The sequence below is a fragment of the Chelonia mydas genome, chromosome 13, assembly GCF_015237465.2.
Source record: "Chelonia mydas isolate rCheMyd1 chromosome 13, rCheMyd1.pri.v2, whole genome shotgun sequence".
In the NCBI taxonomy this organism is placed as follows: Eukaryota; Metazoa; Chordata; order Testudines; family Cheloniidae; genus Chelonia; species Chelonia mydas.
In genome coordinates, this window is record NC_051253.2 from 31415804 (window position 1) to 31434539 (window position 18736).

The window sequence follows — 18736 nt, forward strand, 5'->3', positions numbered from 1 at the left end:
CGGTATTCATCAAAGAGTTCTGAAGGAACTCAAATATGAAATTGCAGAACTACTAACTGTGATATGTACCCCAACATTTAAATCAGTTTTTGTACCAGATCACTGGAGGATAGTGATGTCAATTTTTTTAAAAGGCTCCAGAGATGATCCCAGCAATTACAGTCTAACTTCAGTATCAGGGAAATTGGTTGAAACTATAGTAAAAAACAGAATGATCAGGCATATAGATGAACATGATTTGTTGGGGAAGAGTCAACACAGCTTTTGTAAAGTTAAGTCATGCCTCACCAATCTATTAGAATTCTTTGTCGGGGTCAACAAACATATGGACAAGAGTGATCCAATGGATGTACGGTTTCAGAGCAGCAGCCGTGTTAGTCTGTATCTGTAAAAAGAAAAGGATACTTGAGGCACCTTAAAGACTAACAAATTTATTAGAGCATAAGCTTTCGTGAGCTACAGCTCACTTCATCGGATGCATACAGTGGAAAATATAGCAGGGAGATTTTATATACACAGAGAACATGAAACAATGGGTGTTACCATACACACTGTAACAAGAGTGATCAGGAAAGGTGAGCTATTACCAGCATAGCTCACCTTTCCTGATCACTCTCGTTACAGTCTGTATAGTAGCACCCATTGTTTCATGTTCTCTGTGTATATAAAATCTCCCCACTATATTTTCCACTGTATGCGTCTGATGAAGTGAGCTGTAGCTCACGAAAGCTTATGCGCTAATAAATTTCTTACTCTCTACGGTGCCACAAGTATCCTTTTCTTTTTCCAATGGATGTAGTGTACTTAGATTTTCAGAAAGCCTTTGACAAGCTCTTAAGCAAAGTAAGCAGTCATGGATCAGTAGCTGGTAAAAGATAGGAAACAAAGGGTAGGAATAAATGGTCAGTTTTCAGAATGGAGAGAGATAAATAGTGGTGTCCCCCAGGGGTTTGCACTGGGACCCGTCCTATTCAACATATTCATAAATGATCTGGAAAATGGGGGTAAACAGTGAGGTGGCAAAATTTTCAGATGATACAAAATTACTCCAGATAGTTAAGTTCAAAACAGACTGTGAAGGGTTACAAAGGGATCTCACAAAACTGGGTGACTGGGTAACAAAATGGCAGATGAAATACAGTGTTGATAAATGCAAAGTAATGCACATTGGAAAACATAATCCCAACTATACATATACACAATGATGGGATCTAAATTAGTTTTTACCACTGAACAAAGGGATCTTGGAGTCGTTGTGGATAGTTCTCTGACAACATCCACTCAATGTGCAGCGGCAGTCAAAAAAGTGAATAGAATGTTAGGAACCATTAGGAAAGGATAGATAATAAGACAGAAAATGCCATAATGCCTCTATATAAATCCATGGTACGCCCACATCTTGAATACTGCGAGCAGATCTAATTATCAAAAAGTATTAATCTCAAAAAAGATATATTGGGATTGGGAAAAGTACAGAGAAGGGAAAAAAAATTTTAAGACGTATGGAACAGTTTCCATATGAGGAGAGATTAAAAAGACTGGGACTGTTCAGCTTGGAAACGAGACAACCAGGAGGGGCTATGACAGAGGCCTATAAAATCTTGATTGGTGTGGAGAAAGTGAATAAGGACGTGTTATTTACTCCTTCTCGTAACACAAGAACCAAGGGTCACCCAATGAAATTAACAGCCGCTTTAAGACAAACAAAAGGAAGTACTTCTTCACACAATGCAGAGCCAACCTGTGGAACTCATTGCCAGGAGATGTTGTGAAGGTCAAAAGTATAAATGGGTTCAAAAAAGGATTAAATAAGTTCATGGAGGAAAGGTCTATCAACGGCTATTAGCTAAGATGGGCAGGGATGGAACAACATACTCTGAGTGTCCCTAGCCTCTGTTGGCCAGAAGCTGGGAGTGGATGACGAGATGGATCACTCGATTGCCTGTTCTGTTCATTCCCTCTGAATGAAGCACCTGACATTGGCCACTGTTGGAAGACAGGATACCGGGCTAGAAGGACCATTGGTCTGACTCAGTCTGGACATTCTTATGTTCTTACCTTCTCTGATATGAGGCCGAGGATCACCGTTGCCCCTGGTTGGGTAGGAGACCTACAGTATTGGTCCACTGCTAGAGATTAATGGAGCCAGAGATTTTTCTGAGCTCTTTGAGGGAAAATATTGTACAGATAGTGGACCACTCTGTCGATAACCTGGTAGGACAGTATGATTAATTTTGTCCCCAACTATCGACACAGTGGCTCCTAAATGCCTCCTCTCTCTGTGTTATCTTCACAGGTCACCTTGATATTCAGATGGTCAGCAACACATGAAGCATGAAGGGAGGAGGCTAAAGTGCCAGTGATGGAAGTCACTCTCAAGGTGATCAGTCATGACACACAGGCTTTTTGAAGTTTTATGCCATGGTTGTGATGGAGATGAAGAAAGTTTTCTTCTTCACCACACAGGAAGTCTCAATCCAGGCTGCCTAATCGCATACACAGGGTTTAGCGTGTCTTGCTGTGAGGAATTTTCTGTCTACTTCACTGATTAGGTTCAGACCAGATAAGCTACTTCTGTGGTAGCAGGTCCATGTCATACAAACAAATGCAATGTTTTTCTCTCATTCAGATTCAGCCGGTTTTGCTCATTGACATTCTGAAAGTGCTTGGCGAACTTAGAGCTACAACCTGTGGTTTGGCTTTGATACCTCCTGGTTGGCTCTGTCGAGCACTGGTTCACAATTGGTGGATATAGTCAGTGCCTGTAATAGAGGTTAGGGTGGCAGAATCTCTTAAATAAGCATTTTGGTCACAAAGCCATTATCTCTAATGCTGTTGCTGATAAGTGGTCTGTCTACTCTTCGGAGCTGAGGGGCTCATTCTCCACTTGAAGAAACATGCTGTCATTTCAATAGTGTACTGAAAATAGAGGACAGCACTGGCACCACAAGTGGCAGTAGGAGCCAGCTGTCCCGAGTACATATCTAGTTTCTCAGATGGGCACAAACTCAGGACAGCTCCCCCCTCCCACTGCTTGCACTGCCATGGCCACATTCTATTTTTAGCATTAGCGCAATGAGACCCACCACAAACATACCTCCTTGAGCTGGGAATCATACCCAAAGCTCAGTGTGCCAAACCCAAACTGGTCAATCTTCAGCCTGCCTCCAGCCTTCCTTCTTGGGGACAGTTACAGGGAAGCAATTCTGGCAGTACTGAGGATCCGAAGATTGCATGGGCCCCTTTCACTCTGGAGTTAGACCAGGCTATGGTACAAAGACAGTCCTGGTCTGATGGTCTGTTGCTAAGAGGTGGTAGGGGTTTTTTCGGCCAAAATCTAAGAAGCTTCTTTAGATCTTTCAGCTGCTTTTGATACCCCTGACCATAGAGCAAGAGAGAGCTGCATGTGAGTAGTAATGTTCTCTAAGAGAGGTCCCAGGGGTTGTATGTTGTATGAGTGCTCTTCTGCCCTAAGGATTATCTCATGTGGAATGTAGCACGGTTTTCTTCACCTTCCTGACCAGAACAAGGACAACTTTGGCTAAAAGCCCATCCTGATTTGATGACAAAATGAAGGCAGCAATGAGAAATAAAAAAGCGACATGACATAAATGGAACAAGGGGAAATAGACACCAACTGATATGAATTCGAAGTTATGAAGTTCAGAAAATGTATAGGGAACCAAGGACGTCAGGGAAAAATCCATGGCTGGCATAGCTAAGGACAGTAAGAAGGAGTTTTCAAAGTTTATTAGGAACAAAAATCCTAGGAATGGTATAGGCCAAGTACTAGATAAAATTGTTAATAATGATGCACGAAAGCCAGTAGTGATCAATAAAAATTTCTGTTCTGTATTTGGAAAGGACGATTATGTACTTGTATCGCATGAGATGATGTACTTACCAGTCCATTAATAACTGAGGAGGATACTAAACAGCATCTAGTAGGGATATGCATTTTTAAATTAGAAGGCCCAGATAACTTCCCCCAAGAGTTTTAAAAGAATTTGCTGAGGAGATCTCTGGCCTACCAAAGCTAATTTTTAATATGATATCTTCTGTCTTCTTATCTATCTCTTTCTTAATGATTCCCAACATTCTGTTCTTTTTTTTGACTGCCGCTGCAGATTGAGTGGATGTTTTCAGAGAACTATCCACAAGGGCTCCAAGATCTCTTTCTTAAGTAACAGCTAATTTAGACCCCTTCATTTTATATGTTTTCCAATGTGAATTACTTTGCATTTATCAACATTGAATTTCATCTGCCATTTTTTTGCCTAGTCACCCAGTTTTGTGAGATCCCTTTGTAGCTCTTCACAGCCTTCTTTGGACTTAACTATACTGAGAATTTTTTTATCATCTGCCACCTCACTGTTTACCCCCTTTTCCAGATCATTTATGAATACGTTGAATAGGACTGGTCCCAGTGCAGACCCCTGGGGGACACCACTATTTATCTCTCTCCATTCTGAAAACTGACCATTCATTCCTGCTCTTTGTTTCCTATCTTTTAACCAGTTACCAATCCGCGAGAGGACCTTCCCTCTTATCCCATGGCAGTGTACTTTACTTAAGAGCTTTTGGTGAGGGACCTTGTCAGAGGCTTTCTGAAAATCTAAGTACACTATATCCACTGGATTCCCCTTGTACACATGCTTGTTGACCCCCTCAAAAATTCTAATAGATTGGTGAGGCATGATTTCCCTTTACAAAAGCCATGTTGACTCTTCCCCAACAAATTATGTTCATCTATGTGCCTGACAATTTTGTTCTTTACTATCGTTTCAACCAGTTTGCCTGGTACTGAAGTCAGGCTAACCAGCCTATAATTGCCTGGATCAACTCTGGAGCCCTTTTTAAAAATTGGCATCACATTAGCTATCCTCCAGTAATTTGGTACAGAAGCTGATTTAAACCACAGTTCGTAGCTCTGAAGTTTCACATTAGAGTTCCTTCAGAACTCTTGGGTGAATACCATCTGGTCCTGGTGACTTCTTACTGTTTAATTTATCAGTTTGTTCCAAAACCTCCTCTAATGACACCTCAATCTGGGACAGTTCCTCAGATTTGTCACCTAAAAATAATGGCTCAGGTTTGGGAATCTCCCTCACATCCTCAGCCATGAAGACCGATGCAAAGAATTTATTTAGTTTCTCCACAATGGCCTTGTCGTCCTTGAGTGCTCCTTTAGCATCTCAATCATCCAGTGGCCCCACTGGCTGTTTAGCAGGCTTCCTGCTTCTGATGTACTTAAAAATGTTTTTCACAGTTACTTTTTGAGTCTTTGGCTAGCAGTTCTTCAAATTCTTTCTTGGCCTTCTTAATTATATTTTTACACTTCACTTGCAGGAGTTTATGCTCCTTTCTGTTCTCCTCACTAGGATTTAACTTCCACTTTTTAAAGGATGCCTTTTTGCCTCTCACTGCTTCATTTACTTTGTTGTTTAGCCACGATGGCACTTTTTTGGTTCTCTTACTATGTTTTTTAATTTGGGTTATACATTTAAGTTGAGCCTCTATTATGGTATCTTTAAAAAGTTTCCATGCAGCTTGCAGGGATTTCACTTTTTGCACTGTACCTTTTAATTTCTGTTTAACTAACTTCCTCATTTTTGTGTAATCCCCCTTTCTGAAATTAAATCCTACAGTGTTGGGCTGCTGTGGTGTTTTCCTCACCACAGAAATGTTAAATTTAATTATATTATGATCACTATTACCAAGTGCTCCAGCTGTAGTCACCTCTTGGACCAGATCCTGTGCTCCACTTAGGACTAAATCAAGAATTGCCTCTCCTCTTGTGGGTTCCAGAACTAGTTGCTCCAAGAAGCAGTCATATATGGTGTCAAGAAACTTGATCTCTGCATCCCGTCCTGAGGTGACATGTACCCTGTCAATATGGGGATAGTTGAAATCCCCCATTATTATTGAGTTTTTTATTTTAATAGCCTCTCTAATCTCCCTGAGCATTTCACAGTCACTATCTCCATCCTGGTCAGGTGGTCAGTAATATATCCCTACTGCTATATTCTTATTATTTGAGCATGGAATTACTGTCCACAGTGATTCTGTGGTACAGTTTGGTTCATTTAAGATTTTTACTTCATTTGATTCTATGCTTTCTTTCACATATAGTGTTCAGTTAGTTAGGGTCCCAGCAAGGACTTTGCCCCAGGTGGGGCATGCCCCATTCTCCGGTGTTAAGCCCTGCTCCATGTGTAACAGGCCTATGCCTGTTAGTGTCCTTCACAATAGTTTTCTGCAGTGCCTCAGGGAGTCCCACGCGAAGGAGTGTTGTCGCATCTGTAAGAACTTTCATCCTTGGACACAGAGGGAATGCAATGCGACGTACGACTCAGGGCCCTCCTGATGCAGGCAGCCCTGCGCTCAGCCTTGGAGCCAGCTCGGCCTGAAATGGAACCCAGTGCTTTGGCATCGGTGCGTAGCACACCCCAGTCATTGGGCTCCTCCCAGCACCGTTCCCCGTCCCCAGTGCTGAAAAAGAAGCCGAAGAAGATGGAACCAGGCAAGCCCAATAAAGGCGCTCTGGGCAAAGGACCCTGTTTGGGCCTTATGCCCACTCTGGACCTGCACAAGGGCTCCACCCTGGGGAGTTCCTTCCCTCAAAAAGACCCACCACCAACTCTGGGGAGCAGTACAGGGTCCAAGCTGATGGTGCAGTTGACGCCCACTCAGCTCTTCTTGCCTGCACAGCAAAGAGAGCTCCCACCACAGCCAGCACCACATTCAGCAATAGAAATGACTAAGGCTCCCCACAAGAGCAAGCCTGCCAGTAAGGCCTCGCACAAGACGAGTGAGTGCCACCGGTCTCTGGAGCCAAGACAGATCCCTAGGTCGCCACGCTCTTGATCTCCACGGCCCAGGTCTCTGGCCCGTCGTTACCAGGCATTGGTACTGCGTTCCTGGTCCCCTTCTTTGCACCGAAGATCTCCCAGGTGTAGAGGATCTCCCCGGCACCAGTCTTCATCACGTCATTGGTCACCGAAGCTGACACCTCGAGGCCGCTCCCTGACACGACGACGCTCTCCCTACTCCCAGCACCAGTCGAAACACTCTGGGGTTCGGTCATCAGCGTTGATGGTTAGCCGCCAGACCCAGGCCCCGACGGCCGTGCCGTGGTCACCGGAGGATGACAACTTCTCTGGATTGGAGGTACAGTTCAGCCCCTCGCCCAGGCAGCAACAGGACTGGACTCTGGAGGGTGGTCTGCCAATGGCTGACCTTATGGCCTTCTTGCAATGCCTGGGGGGTTCCTGTCATGCCATTTCCCCACTCCTGACAGCCCTCAGTTGCCACATCAGACAGGCCATAGTCAGCACCCATAGCACTGTCGGCACCGGGTTCCGTGCAGGACACTCCAGTGACCGTGGCAGGTGAGGAGCCGGTGCCCACACCAAAGCCACCCTCCCCATTGAGGGAAGACACTGGTGGGCCTCCCTCAGTGGTCCAATCATCCTCCTCCTCCCCGGACGAGGTGGTGGCAGGCCCCTCCAGAGCTAGCTCACCAGATGATTTCAAGGCGCTGTTCCATAGGGTGGCTTTAAACATGGCCCTCAAAGCAGAAGAGATGAAGGAACAGATAGACACATTGTTCATTGTGCTCTTGGCAGCCACCCCGGTGCACGAGGGGGCCCTGAACATTGCCAAGTCCTTCTGGCAAACCCCGTCCTCTGTTCCTCCCATGTCCAAGAGAATGGAGAAAAAGTACTTCGTCCCTGCGAAAGGGTTTGAGTACTTGTACACATACCCGCTGCCATGATCATTGGTCATGTCTGCGGCCAACGAGAGGGATAAGCAGGGTCCCGCCAGTTCCGCTCCTAAAAATAAAGATGCTAAGAGGTTGGACTTGTTTGGTTGCAAGATTTATTCTACAGCCAGCCTCCAGTTTTGGGTGGTGAACCACCAGGCCCTCTTGGGCCGCTATAATTTTAACTTTTGGGATTCCTTCCTCAAGTTCAAAGAGTCCATGCCCCAGGAGGTGGCCCAGGAGTTTGCAGCTCTGGTGGAGGAAGGCACCACAGCGATTCGGTGCTCCGTCCAAATGGCCCGGGATGCAGTTGATTCGGCTGCCTTGGTGGTTGCCTCAGCAGTGGTTATGAGGTGCAGTTCCTGACTCCAGACTGCAGGCCTGTCCCAGGAGAGGCAGACCTCTATCCAGTACCTCCCATTTGATGGTGTTGGCCTTTTCTCCGACCAGACAGACATGCGGCTGCACGGACTTAAGGACACACGAGCGACTCTCCGCTCTCTGGGGATACACACTCCTCAGACGTTGATGCAGCCATTCTGGCCTCCTCTGCCACCGCGACAGTGGCAGCCCTGTCAAGGGCCTACAAAGAAACAGGACACCGGGTTTAGTCACCACTGCCCATCGTCTTCCCACTCCCCTGCACAGCCTGGCCCGGCAAAGCACCAAGGGGACTAGAAGCACTCATTTTGAGGGTGCGCCTGGGAGCGACACACCAGCCATCTGCCCGGATCCTTCCGCCCTTTCCTCAACTGCCTCTCCCTTTATTGTTCGGCCTGGTCCAGGGTTACATCGGACCGCTGGGTCCTGCACATAGTTGCTCGGGGCTATACCCTGCAATTCTTGGTCACCCCTTCCACCCACCCACCCCTTCCCCACCCCTCTTCAGGGACCGTTCTCACGACCATCTTCTAATTCAGGAGATTGAGAAACTCCTAGACTTGGGAGCTGAAGAGGAGGTTCCTCAGGCTATGGAAGGAAGAGGATTCTACTCCTGCTACTTCCTAATCCCGAAGGCGAAAGGGGGCCTCAGACCCATTCTGGACCTGCACGGCCTCAACGTGTCTCTCAAGGAGTTGAAATTCCACATGGTCTCCCTGGCCTCCATCATCCCTTCTCTGGATCCAGGGGACTGGTACGCCGCTCTCGATTTAAAGGACGCTTACTTCCATGTCTTTGTATTCCCAGGACATAGATGGTTCCTGTGCTTCATAGTAGTCGGGCAACACTTTCAGTTCACGGCACTACTTTCTGGCCTGTTCTCGGCCCGCAGGGTGTTCATGAAATGCATGGCAGATTACCTCAGATGTCAAGGGGTCCAGATCTTTCTGTATGTCAACAACTGGCTCATCAAGGGCAGGTCTCCGGAACAGGTACAAAGGAGCCTTGATCTGGTGCATTCCACCTGCAGCGACATGGGCCTGTTGATAAACACAGAAAAGTCCACATTAACACCAGTCCAATGCATAGAGTTTATCGGAGCGGTCCTCGACTCCATGCAGGCCAGGGCCTTCCTTCCCGAAGCGCGTTTTCAGGCCATGGCGGGCTTAGTCTCCCACATACAAGCCCATCCGCTCACCACGGCCCACACTTGTCTGTGACTGTTGGGCTGCATGGCCGTGTGCACATATGTTGTCAGTAATGCCCGTCTTCATATGAGGCTTCTGCAAATGTGGCTGGCCTCAGTTTACATTCCCAGCAGCACCCCTAGACCAAGTAGTCACAGTGCCGAGCCATGTCCCACTGTCGTTGGACTGGTGGCAGGATCCCAAGTCTGTGCTCCAAGGAGTTCCCTTTGTGTCCCCAACCCCATCGCTCTCCCTGGTCTCGGATGCTTCTGATCTGGGCTGGGGAGCCCACCAGGGTCAGCTCAACACCCAGGGTTGTTGGCTACAACCCGACCTGGCCTTCCACATCAATGTAAGGGAGCTCAGGGCAGTTCGACTGGCCTGTCAGGCTTTCTTGCCCCACCTGAGGGGCAAAGTGGTGCAGGTCCTGATGGACAATACCGCTACAATGTATTACATCAACAGATGGGGGGTGCCAGGTCTTCAGCCCTTTGTCGAGAAGCACTCAGCCTCTGGGACTTTTGCGTGAGGAACTCCATTCACCTGGTGGCCGCCCACCTGCCGGGGACCAAGAACATTTTGGCGGATCATCTCAGCAGGACCTTCTCGTCTCGCCACGAATGGTCACTCCATCCAGAGGTAGTCAGACTGATCTTCTGCAAGAGGGGGAATCCCCAGGTGGACCTGTTCGCGTCCAGGCAGAACAGGAAGTTCCATGTGTTCTGCTCTCTGCAGGGCAGGGACAAGGGCTCCCTGTTGGATGCCTTCCTGAATTCATGGTCGGGAACGCTGATGTACACCTTCCTGCCGGTGCCCTTGATCCATAAGATCCTCCTGAAGGTAAAGCAAAACAAGGCCACGGTCATCGTGGCCTCATCAACACTGGTTCAGCGTGCTGCTGAGTCTGTAGGCAGCCACCCCCCTGCAGCTGCCTCTTCAGCCGGATCTGCCGTCCCAGAACCATGGCAATCTGCTGCACCCGAACCTGGCGGCGCTGTACTTCGTAGCCTGGCTGCTGCATGGCTGAGTGGAGAGGAACAACAATGTTCCCCTGGTGTCCAGCAAGTCCTGCTGGACAGCAGGAAGCCTTCCACCTGAACTACCTATGTGGCAAAGTGGAAGCAAATTGCGTGTTGGGCCTTGGATCGTCGCAGCCGTATGGAGAGGCCACACTGCAGGACATCCTGGACTATTTGGTACACCTTAAGCTCCAGAGCTTGTCATTCTTCAGTCAAGTTGCACCTGACGGCCATTTTGGAGTTCCATCCTCCATTTCAAGGCAAGTCAGTCTTCACCCACCCTATTATGGCATGGTTTCTGAAGGGCATGGAGCGCTTTTACCTGCATGTCCGGGATCCGGTACCCCCTTGGGACCTGAATCTTGTGCTGTCACGGCTCCTGGGTCCCCCCTAGCTTCCTGCTCCCTCCTGCTTCTCTCCTGGGTGGTCTCCTTCCTTGTCGCCATAACTTCGGCCCTGTCGAGTGTCCAAAATCAGAGCTCTAACGTCTGAACCACCTTACATGGTCTTCTATAAGGACAAGGTTCAGCTGCGTCTGCACCTGGCCTTTCTAACCAAGGTCGTCTCCCAGTTCCATACTGGTCAAGACATATACTTGCTGGTCCTTTGTCCCAAGCCCCACTCAACAGATGAGGAACGCAGTTTGCATACCCTGGATGTCCGACGGGCTCTGGCCTTTTACATAGACAGAATGAAGCCGTTCTGTAAGTCAACACAGTTGTTCATGGCGATCGCAGAGAGGATGAAAGGTTGCCCTATCTCTGCCCAAAGAATATCTTCATGGATCACGGCCTGTATCCGCTACTGCTATGAGCTAGCGAAGGTGTTCCCACTGCCAATAGTGGCAGCTCACTTGACTAGGGCACAGGCGATTTCGGCAGCCTTCCTCTCACAGGTGCCGATCCAAGAGATCTGTCAGGCCGTGACCTGGTCATCTGTCCACACATTTGCTTCACACTGTGCGCTGACCCGGCAAGCTTGGGGTGACGCTGGCTTCGGCAGACCTGTGCTACAAACTGCATGATGGTGAACTCCGAGCCCACCTCCATTGATCCTGCTTGTGAGTCACCTAGAATGGAATCGACATGAGCAAGCACTCGAAGAAGAAAAAACAGATACCTACCTTTCATAACTGTTGTTCTTCAAGATGTGTTGCTCACGTCCATTCCATTACTCGCTCTCCTGCCCCTTTGTCAGAGTTGTCGGCAAGAAGGAACTGAGAGGGCGCAGGGCTGGTGGCCCCTGATATACCGCGGCATGAGCACGGCACTTCAGGGGGAACCACAGCCGGCCCTATGTATACTGCTAAGGCAAAAATCTCCAACGGTTGCGCACGTGGGCATTCGCACACCTAGAATGGAATGGACATGAGCAAGACATCTTGAAGAACAAGTTACCAAAGATAGGTATCCATTTTTTCTTAGGTCAGGACCTCCTTCTCCCAGAGTCTAATGAATGCTTCCTTTGTCACTTCGTGTACCATGAGTTGGGTACCAGGAGACAAACTGTCTATGTGGAAGGATGTTCCCTGCTGCTTTTATTCTCACTGGTTTGAGCATTCTTTGTTTCCTTTCCTCTTGATGGTTCCATTTACTGCTTAAATGCAAATTAAGCAGAGCACACATTCCTCTCTTTGAGACAGACCTATTTGCCAACCTCTGTTTGGAACATGTGTTAATAACACCATTTAGTGGAATCTTATAACTTCACAAACAATGTTGTTACACATATTTTATTAGGATGATACTGACTGGCAAATTATGAGTTTTCAAATGATTGTTACAATAGTGTGTAGTGTGTGAATACAGGGGTACATTCTGTCACAGTTCCAATATTCAAAATAGGCAAACGAGATGACCGGGGTAAGTAGGCCAGCTAGCCTGACATCAGTCCCAAGCAAAAAAAAAATGAAAAAAATTGATACAAGATTCAATTGATAAATAATTCAAGGATGGGAATATAATTAATTACAGTTAACATGGCTTTATGGAAAATAGGTCTTGTTAAACATATGATTTCATTCTTTGAGAAGATTACAATAACTGCATATATGTAATATATTTAGACTTTTGTAAAGCATTTGACTTTGTATCACACAACATTCTGATTAAAAATTAGCTCTATACAATATCAATAAAGTACATGCTAAATGGACTATGAACTGGCTAACTGACAAATCTCAGAAAAGTAACAGTCAATGAGGAATCATCATTGAATGGGAGTGTTTCCAGTGGGCTTCCTGAGGGATCAGTTCTAGGAACAATGAAATTCAATATTTTCATCAATGTTTTGAAGTAAATATAAAATCACTGCTAATAAAATTTACAGATGAAACAAAGATTGGCAGAGAGATAAATAATAGTGAGGACAGGGCAGTCATTCAGAATAATTGGGTTCTCTTTGTAAACTGGACCACTTCAAACAAAATGTTTTAATACAGCCAAGTGCAAAGTTACACATCTAGGAACAATGAATGCAGGCCATATCTTCCAGATGGGGGGACTGTGTCCTGGAAAGCAGTGACTCTGAAAAGGGTTTAGGGGCCACAGTGGACAAACAACTCAACATGAGCTTCTTGTGGAGAAAAGAGTCACAAAAATGATTCAAGGGCCAGAGAAAATGCTTCACAGTGAGAGAGTTTTAAAGAGCTCAGTTTGTTTAGCTTATCAAAAAGAAAAATAAGTTTATTTGATTATAGAGTCTAAGTATTTTCATGGGGAGATAATACTCGGTACTAAAGTTCTCTTTAATCTAGAGGATAACAGTATAACAAGAACCTGTGGCTGGAAGATGAAGCCACACAAAATGAACTTAGAAACAAGGCACACATTTTTAACAGTGAAGGTGATTGACCATTGGAAAAAACTGCCAAAGGAAGTGGTGGATTCTCCATTTCTTGATGTTTTCAAATCCAGACCAGATGCCTTTCTGGAAGACATGCTTCAGCATATCCACATAGTGCTTCTTTTCCCCACAACGATGGGTATGTCTACACTGCAATTAGACACCCGCAGCTGGCCTATGCCAGCTGACTTGGACTCGCAGGGCTCAGGCTAAGGGGCTGTTTAATTGCAGTATAGACATTGGGGCTTGGGCTGAAGCCCAGACTCTAGGTCCCTGCGAGGTGGGAGGCTTGCAGAGCTTGTACTGCAGACCGAGCCCGAATCGCAATTAAACAGCCCCTTAGCCTAGGTCAGCTGGCACAGGTGAGCTGCGGGTGTCTAACTGAAGTGTAGACAGACCCTATGTGGCCTTGGAGCAACACTGCAAAGAGGAGCTAGCTAGAGACTCCAGACAGTAGGAACAGAAGCAGCCAAAGCAGGGACCTTTTTCACCTTTGGACATTCCAGTCAAAACGGTAGAAAGTTCTGACTCTGCCCTGTGCTGATAAGTTGTTTGCTCCAATCCTCCACATCTCTCCTCAGTCTCTTCACCTCAGATTCACTCCACACCTGCCCTTCTTACACTCTTCTGCCCCATCCCCCTCACCTCCCTTCTCTTTCCATTTATCTGATCCCTCCGAAGTAACTCTCCCCATGGAAAAAAATGTGGAAGTACTGTATTGTTGGTTGGCCACAGGAACGGCAGAATTGAAGGAGAAAACAGACCTCTAGTGGAGAAGGCCTGCAAGGTCATGGGACTCCCCTCAGAGCTGTCAGCAGCAAGGGAGTAGGGGTCGGTGCTGGGAGTGAGTTAGGGCTGTGGGTTTGTGGAGAGGTTTTATTGGTGGGGCACTAATTATCCCTCAATGCCAACTGGCAAAGAATTCCCTGTTTTGTGACAGCAACTCCTATCAGGCCTGAATGTGACACTTTATACCTCGGGGGAGCGCCCTGTAACCCCCGTATTCATCATTTGTTCGTGAATCTAGTTCTTTTCTTTAAAACAAAACAAGACAAAAATCACACAAAATGTGACAGAAAAATACAGCAAAGATGAATGCAACTTCTGCCTCTGGTGCTGTCCTTTACTTCCAGCCTTTCTGCTGGGAAATTGCAGGCCTAGCACATGGTTTTATGAGCCACTCCAAGATCTGACAAACATTCACCAGCATCAGGGTGTTTAAAGCATTGCTTTTAGCTGCCTTTCTGGTCCTATGCTTACATGAGTATTGCAAAAGGTGGGGTCAGCTTGGTGCCTAAGCCTATTGCTTATTAGGCAGCTGTCCAAAAGATAACATCAGTACCCAGGAGAGATAAGGTGAGGGAGGAAATGATACACCAGGGAGGGGATGAGAGCAGGAACCTTAGGCACATGCCCCAGCTGTTGTTCAGGAGTTAATCTGTGGGGGGGTGATGCCATCTGATTCCCTCTCTGTGGCCTGATCAGGACATCTTTCCAGATCAGGGCAACACAGACACATTGGCATCACGGTGGATGCTGGGGTCCCTCCCAGAAGGGGCAGCAGCAGCCATGATGATGAAGTTCACTCCCAGTCTGCCTGCCCCACTGGCTCTTTAAGTGACCCCTGCATAAGCACTGTCTAGCTGGGGGGTGGCAGCCTCAGCCTATTAAAATTAACCAGGCAAAACACATTTGGGGGTTTCCAACTATAAGCATTTATAGAATCCATCCCACCCCAATGTCTAGGAGATTTCAGCTTGTTGTCATGCCAACTGGAGACCTTGCCAGGAGCATGGCAGATCCTTTATCACAGTCCTTTTCCCTTCATCCAGCTGGTACCAGTTTTTCCTCTCGCTTTTAACAACATTTCTATATAACGGGCTCAGAAGGATGTTTATTGCCTTGTACAGTTGAGGGTATAGGTCTCCACACAGCAATGAGCTTACTGTGTATCTTTACAGCGTGTAATGTTTCTGCATTTTTGTGCCCTCATTCGGTCAGATCACAGAAGTGCTCAGACTGGAAACCTTCTATGAAAGGCAGTGGTGTCACTTTTCTAACCAGTTCCCCAGACTGGTCGTTAAGGCCAGTGTGGTGCGGGAGCTGTCATCATTTGAATTAGTCCTGATCATGTACATCCATTAGCGATCCCAGGGCATTTTTCTGCAAGCAGCTGTGTTAAACCAATAGCCTGGCTAAACTGAACTGGGGTAATTGCATTCTGCATCCCTTGCTGTTTCCATTGGCTACTGTATTATTCTTCACTTCCTGACTTCAGCTGTTCTGTGGTGCCATTGAACAGCTATTGCCTCTCTCCCCAGCAGGATTCAGAGTAGCAGCCGTGTTAGTCTGTATTCGCAAAAAGAAAAGGAGTACTTGTGGCACCTTAGAGACTAACAAATTTATTTGAGCATAAGCTTTCGTGAGCTACAGCTCACTTCATCAGATGCATTCAGTGGAAAATACAGTGGGGAGATTTATACACAGAGAACATGAAACAATGTGTGTTACCATACACACTGTAAGGAGAGTGATCACTTAGGATGAGCTAATGCCAGCGGGGGGGGAGAAAACCTTTTGTAGTGATAAACAAGGTGGGCCATTTCCAGCAGTTGACAAGAACGTCTGAGGAACAGAGGGGGGTGGTGGTGGGGGAAATAAACATGGGGAAATAGTTTTACTTTGTGAAATGACCCATCCACTCCCACTCTCTATTCAAGCCTAAGTTAATTGTATCCAGTTTGCAAATTAATTCCAATTCAGCAGTCTCTCGTTGGAGTCTGTTTCTGAAGTTTTTTTGTTGAAGAATTGTCACTTTTAGGTCTCTAATCAAGTGACCAGAGAGATTGAAGTGTTCTCCGACTGGTTTTTGAATGTTATAATTCTTGACGTCTGATTTGTGTCCATTGATTCTTTTACGTAGAGACTGTCCAGTTTGACCAGTGTACATGGCAGAGGGGCATTGCTGGCACATGATGGCATATATCACATTGGTGGATGTGCAGGTGAACGAGCCTCTGATAGTGTGGCTGATGTGATTAGGCCCTATGATGGTCTCCCCTGAATAGATATGTGGACACAGTTGGCAACGGGCTTTGTTGCAAGGATAGGTTCCAGGGTTAGTGGTTCTGTTGTGTGGTGTGTGGTTGCTGGTGAGTATTTGCTTCAGGTTGGGGGGCTGTCCGTAAGCAAGGACTGGCCTGTCTCCCAAGATCTGTGAGAGTGATGGGTTGTCCTTCAGGATAGGTTGTAGATCCTTGATGATGCATTGGAGAGGTTTTAGTTGGAGGCTGAAGGTGATGGCTAGTGGCGTTCTGTTATTTTCTTTGTTGGGCCTGTCCTGTAGTAGGTGACTTCTGGGTACTCTTCTGGCTCTGTCAATCTGTTGCCAACTGTGTCCACATATCTATTCAGGGGAGACCATCAAAGGGCCTAATCACATCAGCCACACTATCAGAGGCTCGTTCACCTGCCACATCCACCAATGTGATATATGCCATCATGTGCCAGCAATGCCCCCCCCGCCCCGCTCTCCTGCTGGTATTAGCTCATCTTAAGTGATCACTCTCCTTACAGTGTGTATGGTAACACCCATTGTTTCATGTTCTCTGTGTATATAAATCCCCCCACTATATTTTCCACTGAATGCATCCGATGAAGTGAGCTGTAGCTCACAAAAGCCTATGCTCAAATAAATTTGTTAGTCTCTAAGGTGCCACAAGTACTCCTTTTCTTTTTCCCCAGCAGGAGTTGCAGTTGGTGTTGTTACTTCACATTCCTTCTTGCTTATCTCCCATACTCCTTGCATCTGTGAACAGACACTTCAATACATTAACTCATGTTAAATTCTTATTGTTTCAGAATAGCTCTGACTTTTCTCCTGTTACTCATCCTGGAAGCACCAGTCCTACAGTTCAAGTTAGGTGAATGCTCCCCTCCCCCAGCTCTCCTGTGTCTGGCAACTGCTGCTTATGTCTGTGCAATGTGTAAGGGCTTAAGTTGAAAAAGACACGTTTCCCCGCCCAAACCCCCTCAAGTGACACAAGTTACAGCGACCTAAGCACTGTCCGCACCAGCACTATGTCAGCAGGATACGCTCTCCCACTGACATAGCTTCCGCCTCTTGCGGAGGTGGAGTAATTCTGCCTCCAGGACAGCGCTCTCCCATTGGCATAGAGCGTCTTCACCAGACACGCTACAGCGGTGCAGCTGTGCCGATGCAGCGCTTCTAGCATAGACCTGTCCTAAGGAATGAGGGAGAGATTGCTGGTGAATCCCTGGGCAGGAATATTTGATCAATGTGTTGGCTTTCAAATGTCCTAGGACTAAAAACAGACATTCCAACTGTTCACCTTTCTAATCAGTTTTCTTTTCTTTTTTAGGTCCACCTGCTGAGCCACTGGAACCCACCAGACCTTTACCGACTCTTCCTGTGCGCAGGATTCATTCCCCTTCGGAAAGGAAACATGAACGACAGCCAAGACCCCCCAGGCCACCTTTAGGTGATAGGCCATCAACTCCAGGCATGAAACCCAACATATGTGATGGCAACTTTAACACTGTGGCTCTGTTTAGAGGAGAAATGTTTGTTTTCAAGGTACTAAATCTGTTTTACCAATGATGTTTTCTTTAAGCTTTGTATCCTGGAAAAGAATAATATGTGTAAATAATTACACATTATCAGCCATTTTATGGTACCACTTTGCTTTACTGAAAACAGTTCTATTATGTTTTACTGACATAATCAATGAGCATGAGAATTTTGAAAGGAAAGTTTTAGCAGATCTGAAAATATTTTACTAACATTTGGCATGGTGCCTAAGGAAAGGGCATAAATGAAAAAGTGTTCTTTGTGATGTTCATAATCTTGTTTTTCCTTCAGAATTACCTGCATTTTTGACAAAAAATAAACCAGGTTCTGTTTAATGTTTTTAAAGCAAAAAATATCAGATAGGAGACTCTTCTAAACAACCATGCAACCTACAGTAGAGAAGCACCCTTCTTGCACTAACTCATTGTTCAATGGGATTCTTCCTACATAGCAGATGTAATCATAAAGCTATATTAACAAATCTGTATCTAGAATACATCAGCATTTTGATGACATCTTACTTTACTACTACTTAGCTCTTTTCATCAGTAGAACTGAAAGTACTTTACAAAGGAGGTCAGTTTCATTATACCTGTTTTATACATGGGGAAACTGAGGCATAGAGAATCTCCATGACTTGCCCAAGGTCACCCAGCAGGCCAGTGGCAGAACCAGGAATACAACACAGAACTCCTGAATCCCAGTCCAGTACTGTATTGACTAGACCACATTGCCTCCCTGAGCACATTACCTAGCGCTGCTCTGAGAAGGCTGGAGGGACCAATAAAGCAGGGAAGGGGCCTCTCTACAAAAACTGCAATTTTCTGTCAAGAGTGGGTATATAATCTGCTGGTCTCTGTGGGCGTAAGCATATTCTGAGAACAGTGACCAGATCAGACCCGGCAGGGGAGACATGGGGGAGAATGCCTAGTTTGAGGATCCTGATGAG

The 18736-nt window shown here is 46.4% G+C and overlaps 1 protein-coding gene across 5 annotated transcripts in view; it reads left to right on the plus strand.

Moving 5' to 3' along the window:
• The window catches only part of MMP24 (matrix metallopeptidase 24), a 161271-nt gene that overhangs the window by 118526 nt on the left and 24009 nt on the right, over window positions 1-18736 (plus strand). For all 5 annotated transcript variants that reach the window (XM_037915274.2, XM_037915273.2, XM_043527290.1 and 2 more), the window contains exon 6: window positions 17579-17793. In XM_037915274.2, the coding sequence (XP_037771202.1) occupies window positions 17579-17793 (215 nt within the window). The remainder of the gene's footprint in view (window positions 1-17578; window positions 17794-18736) is intronic.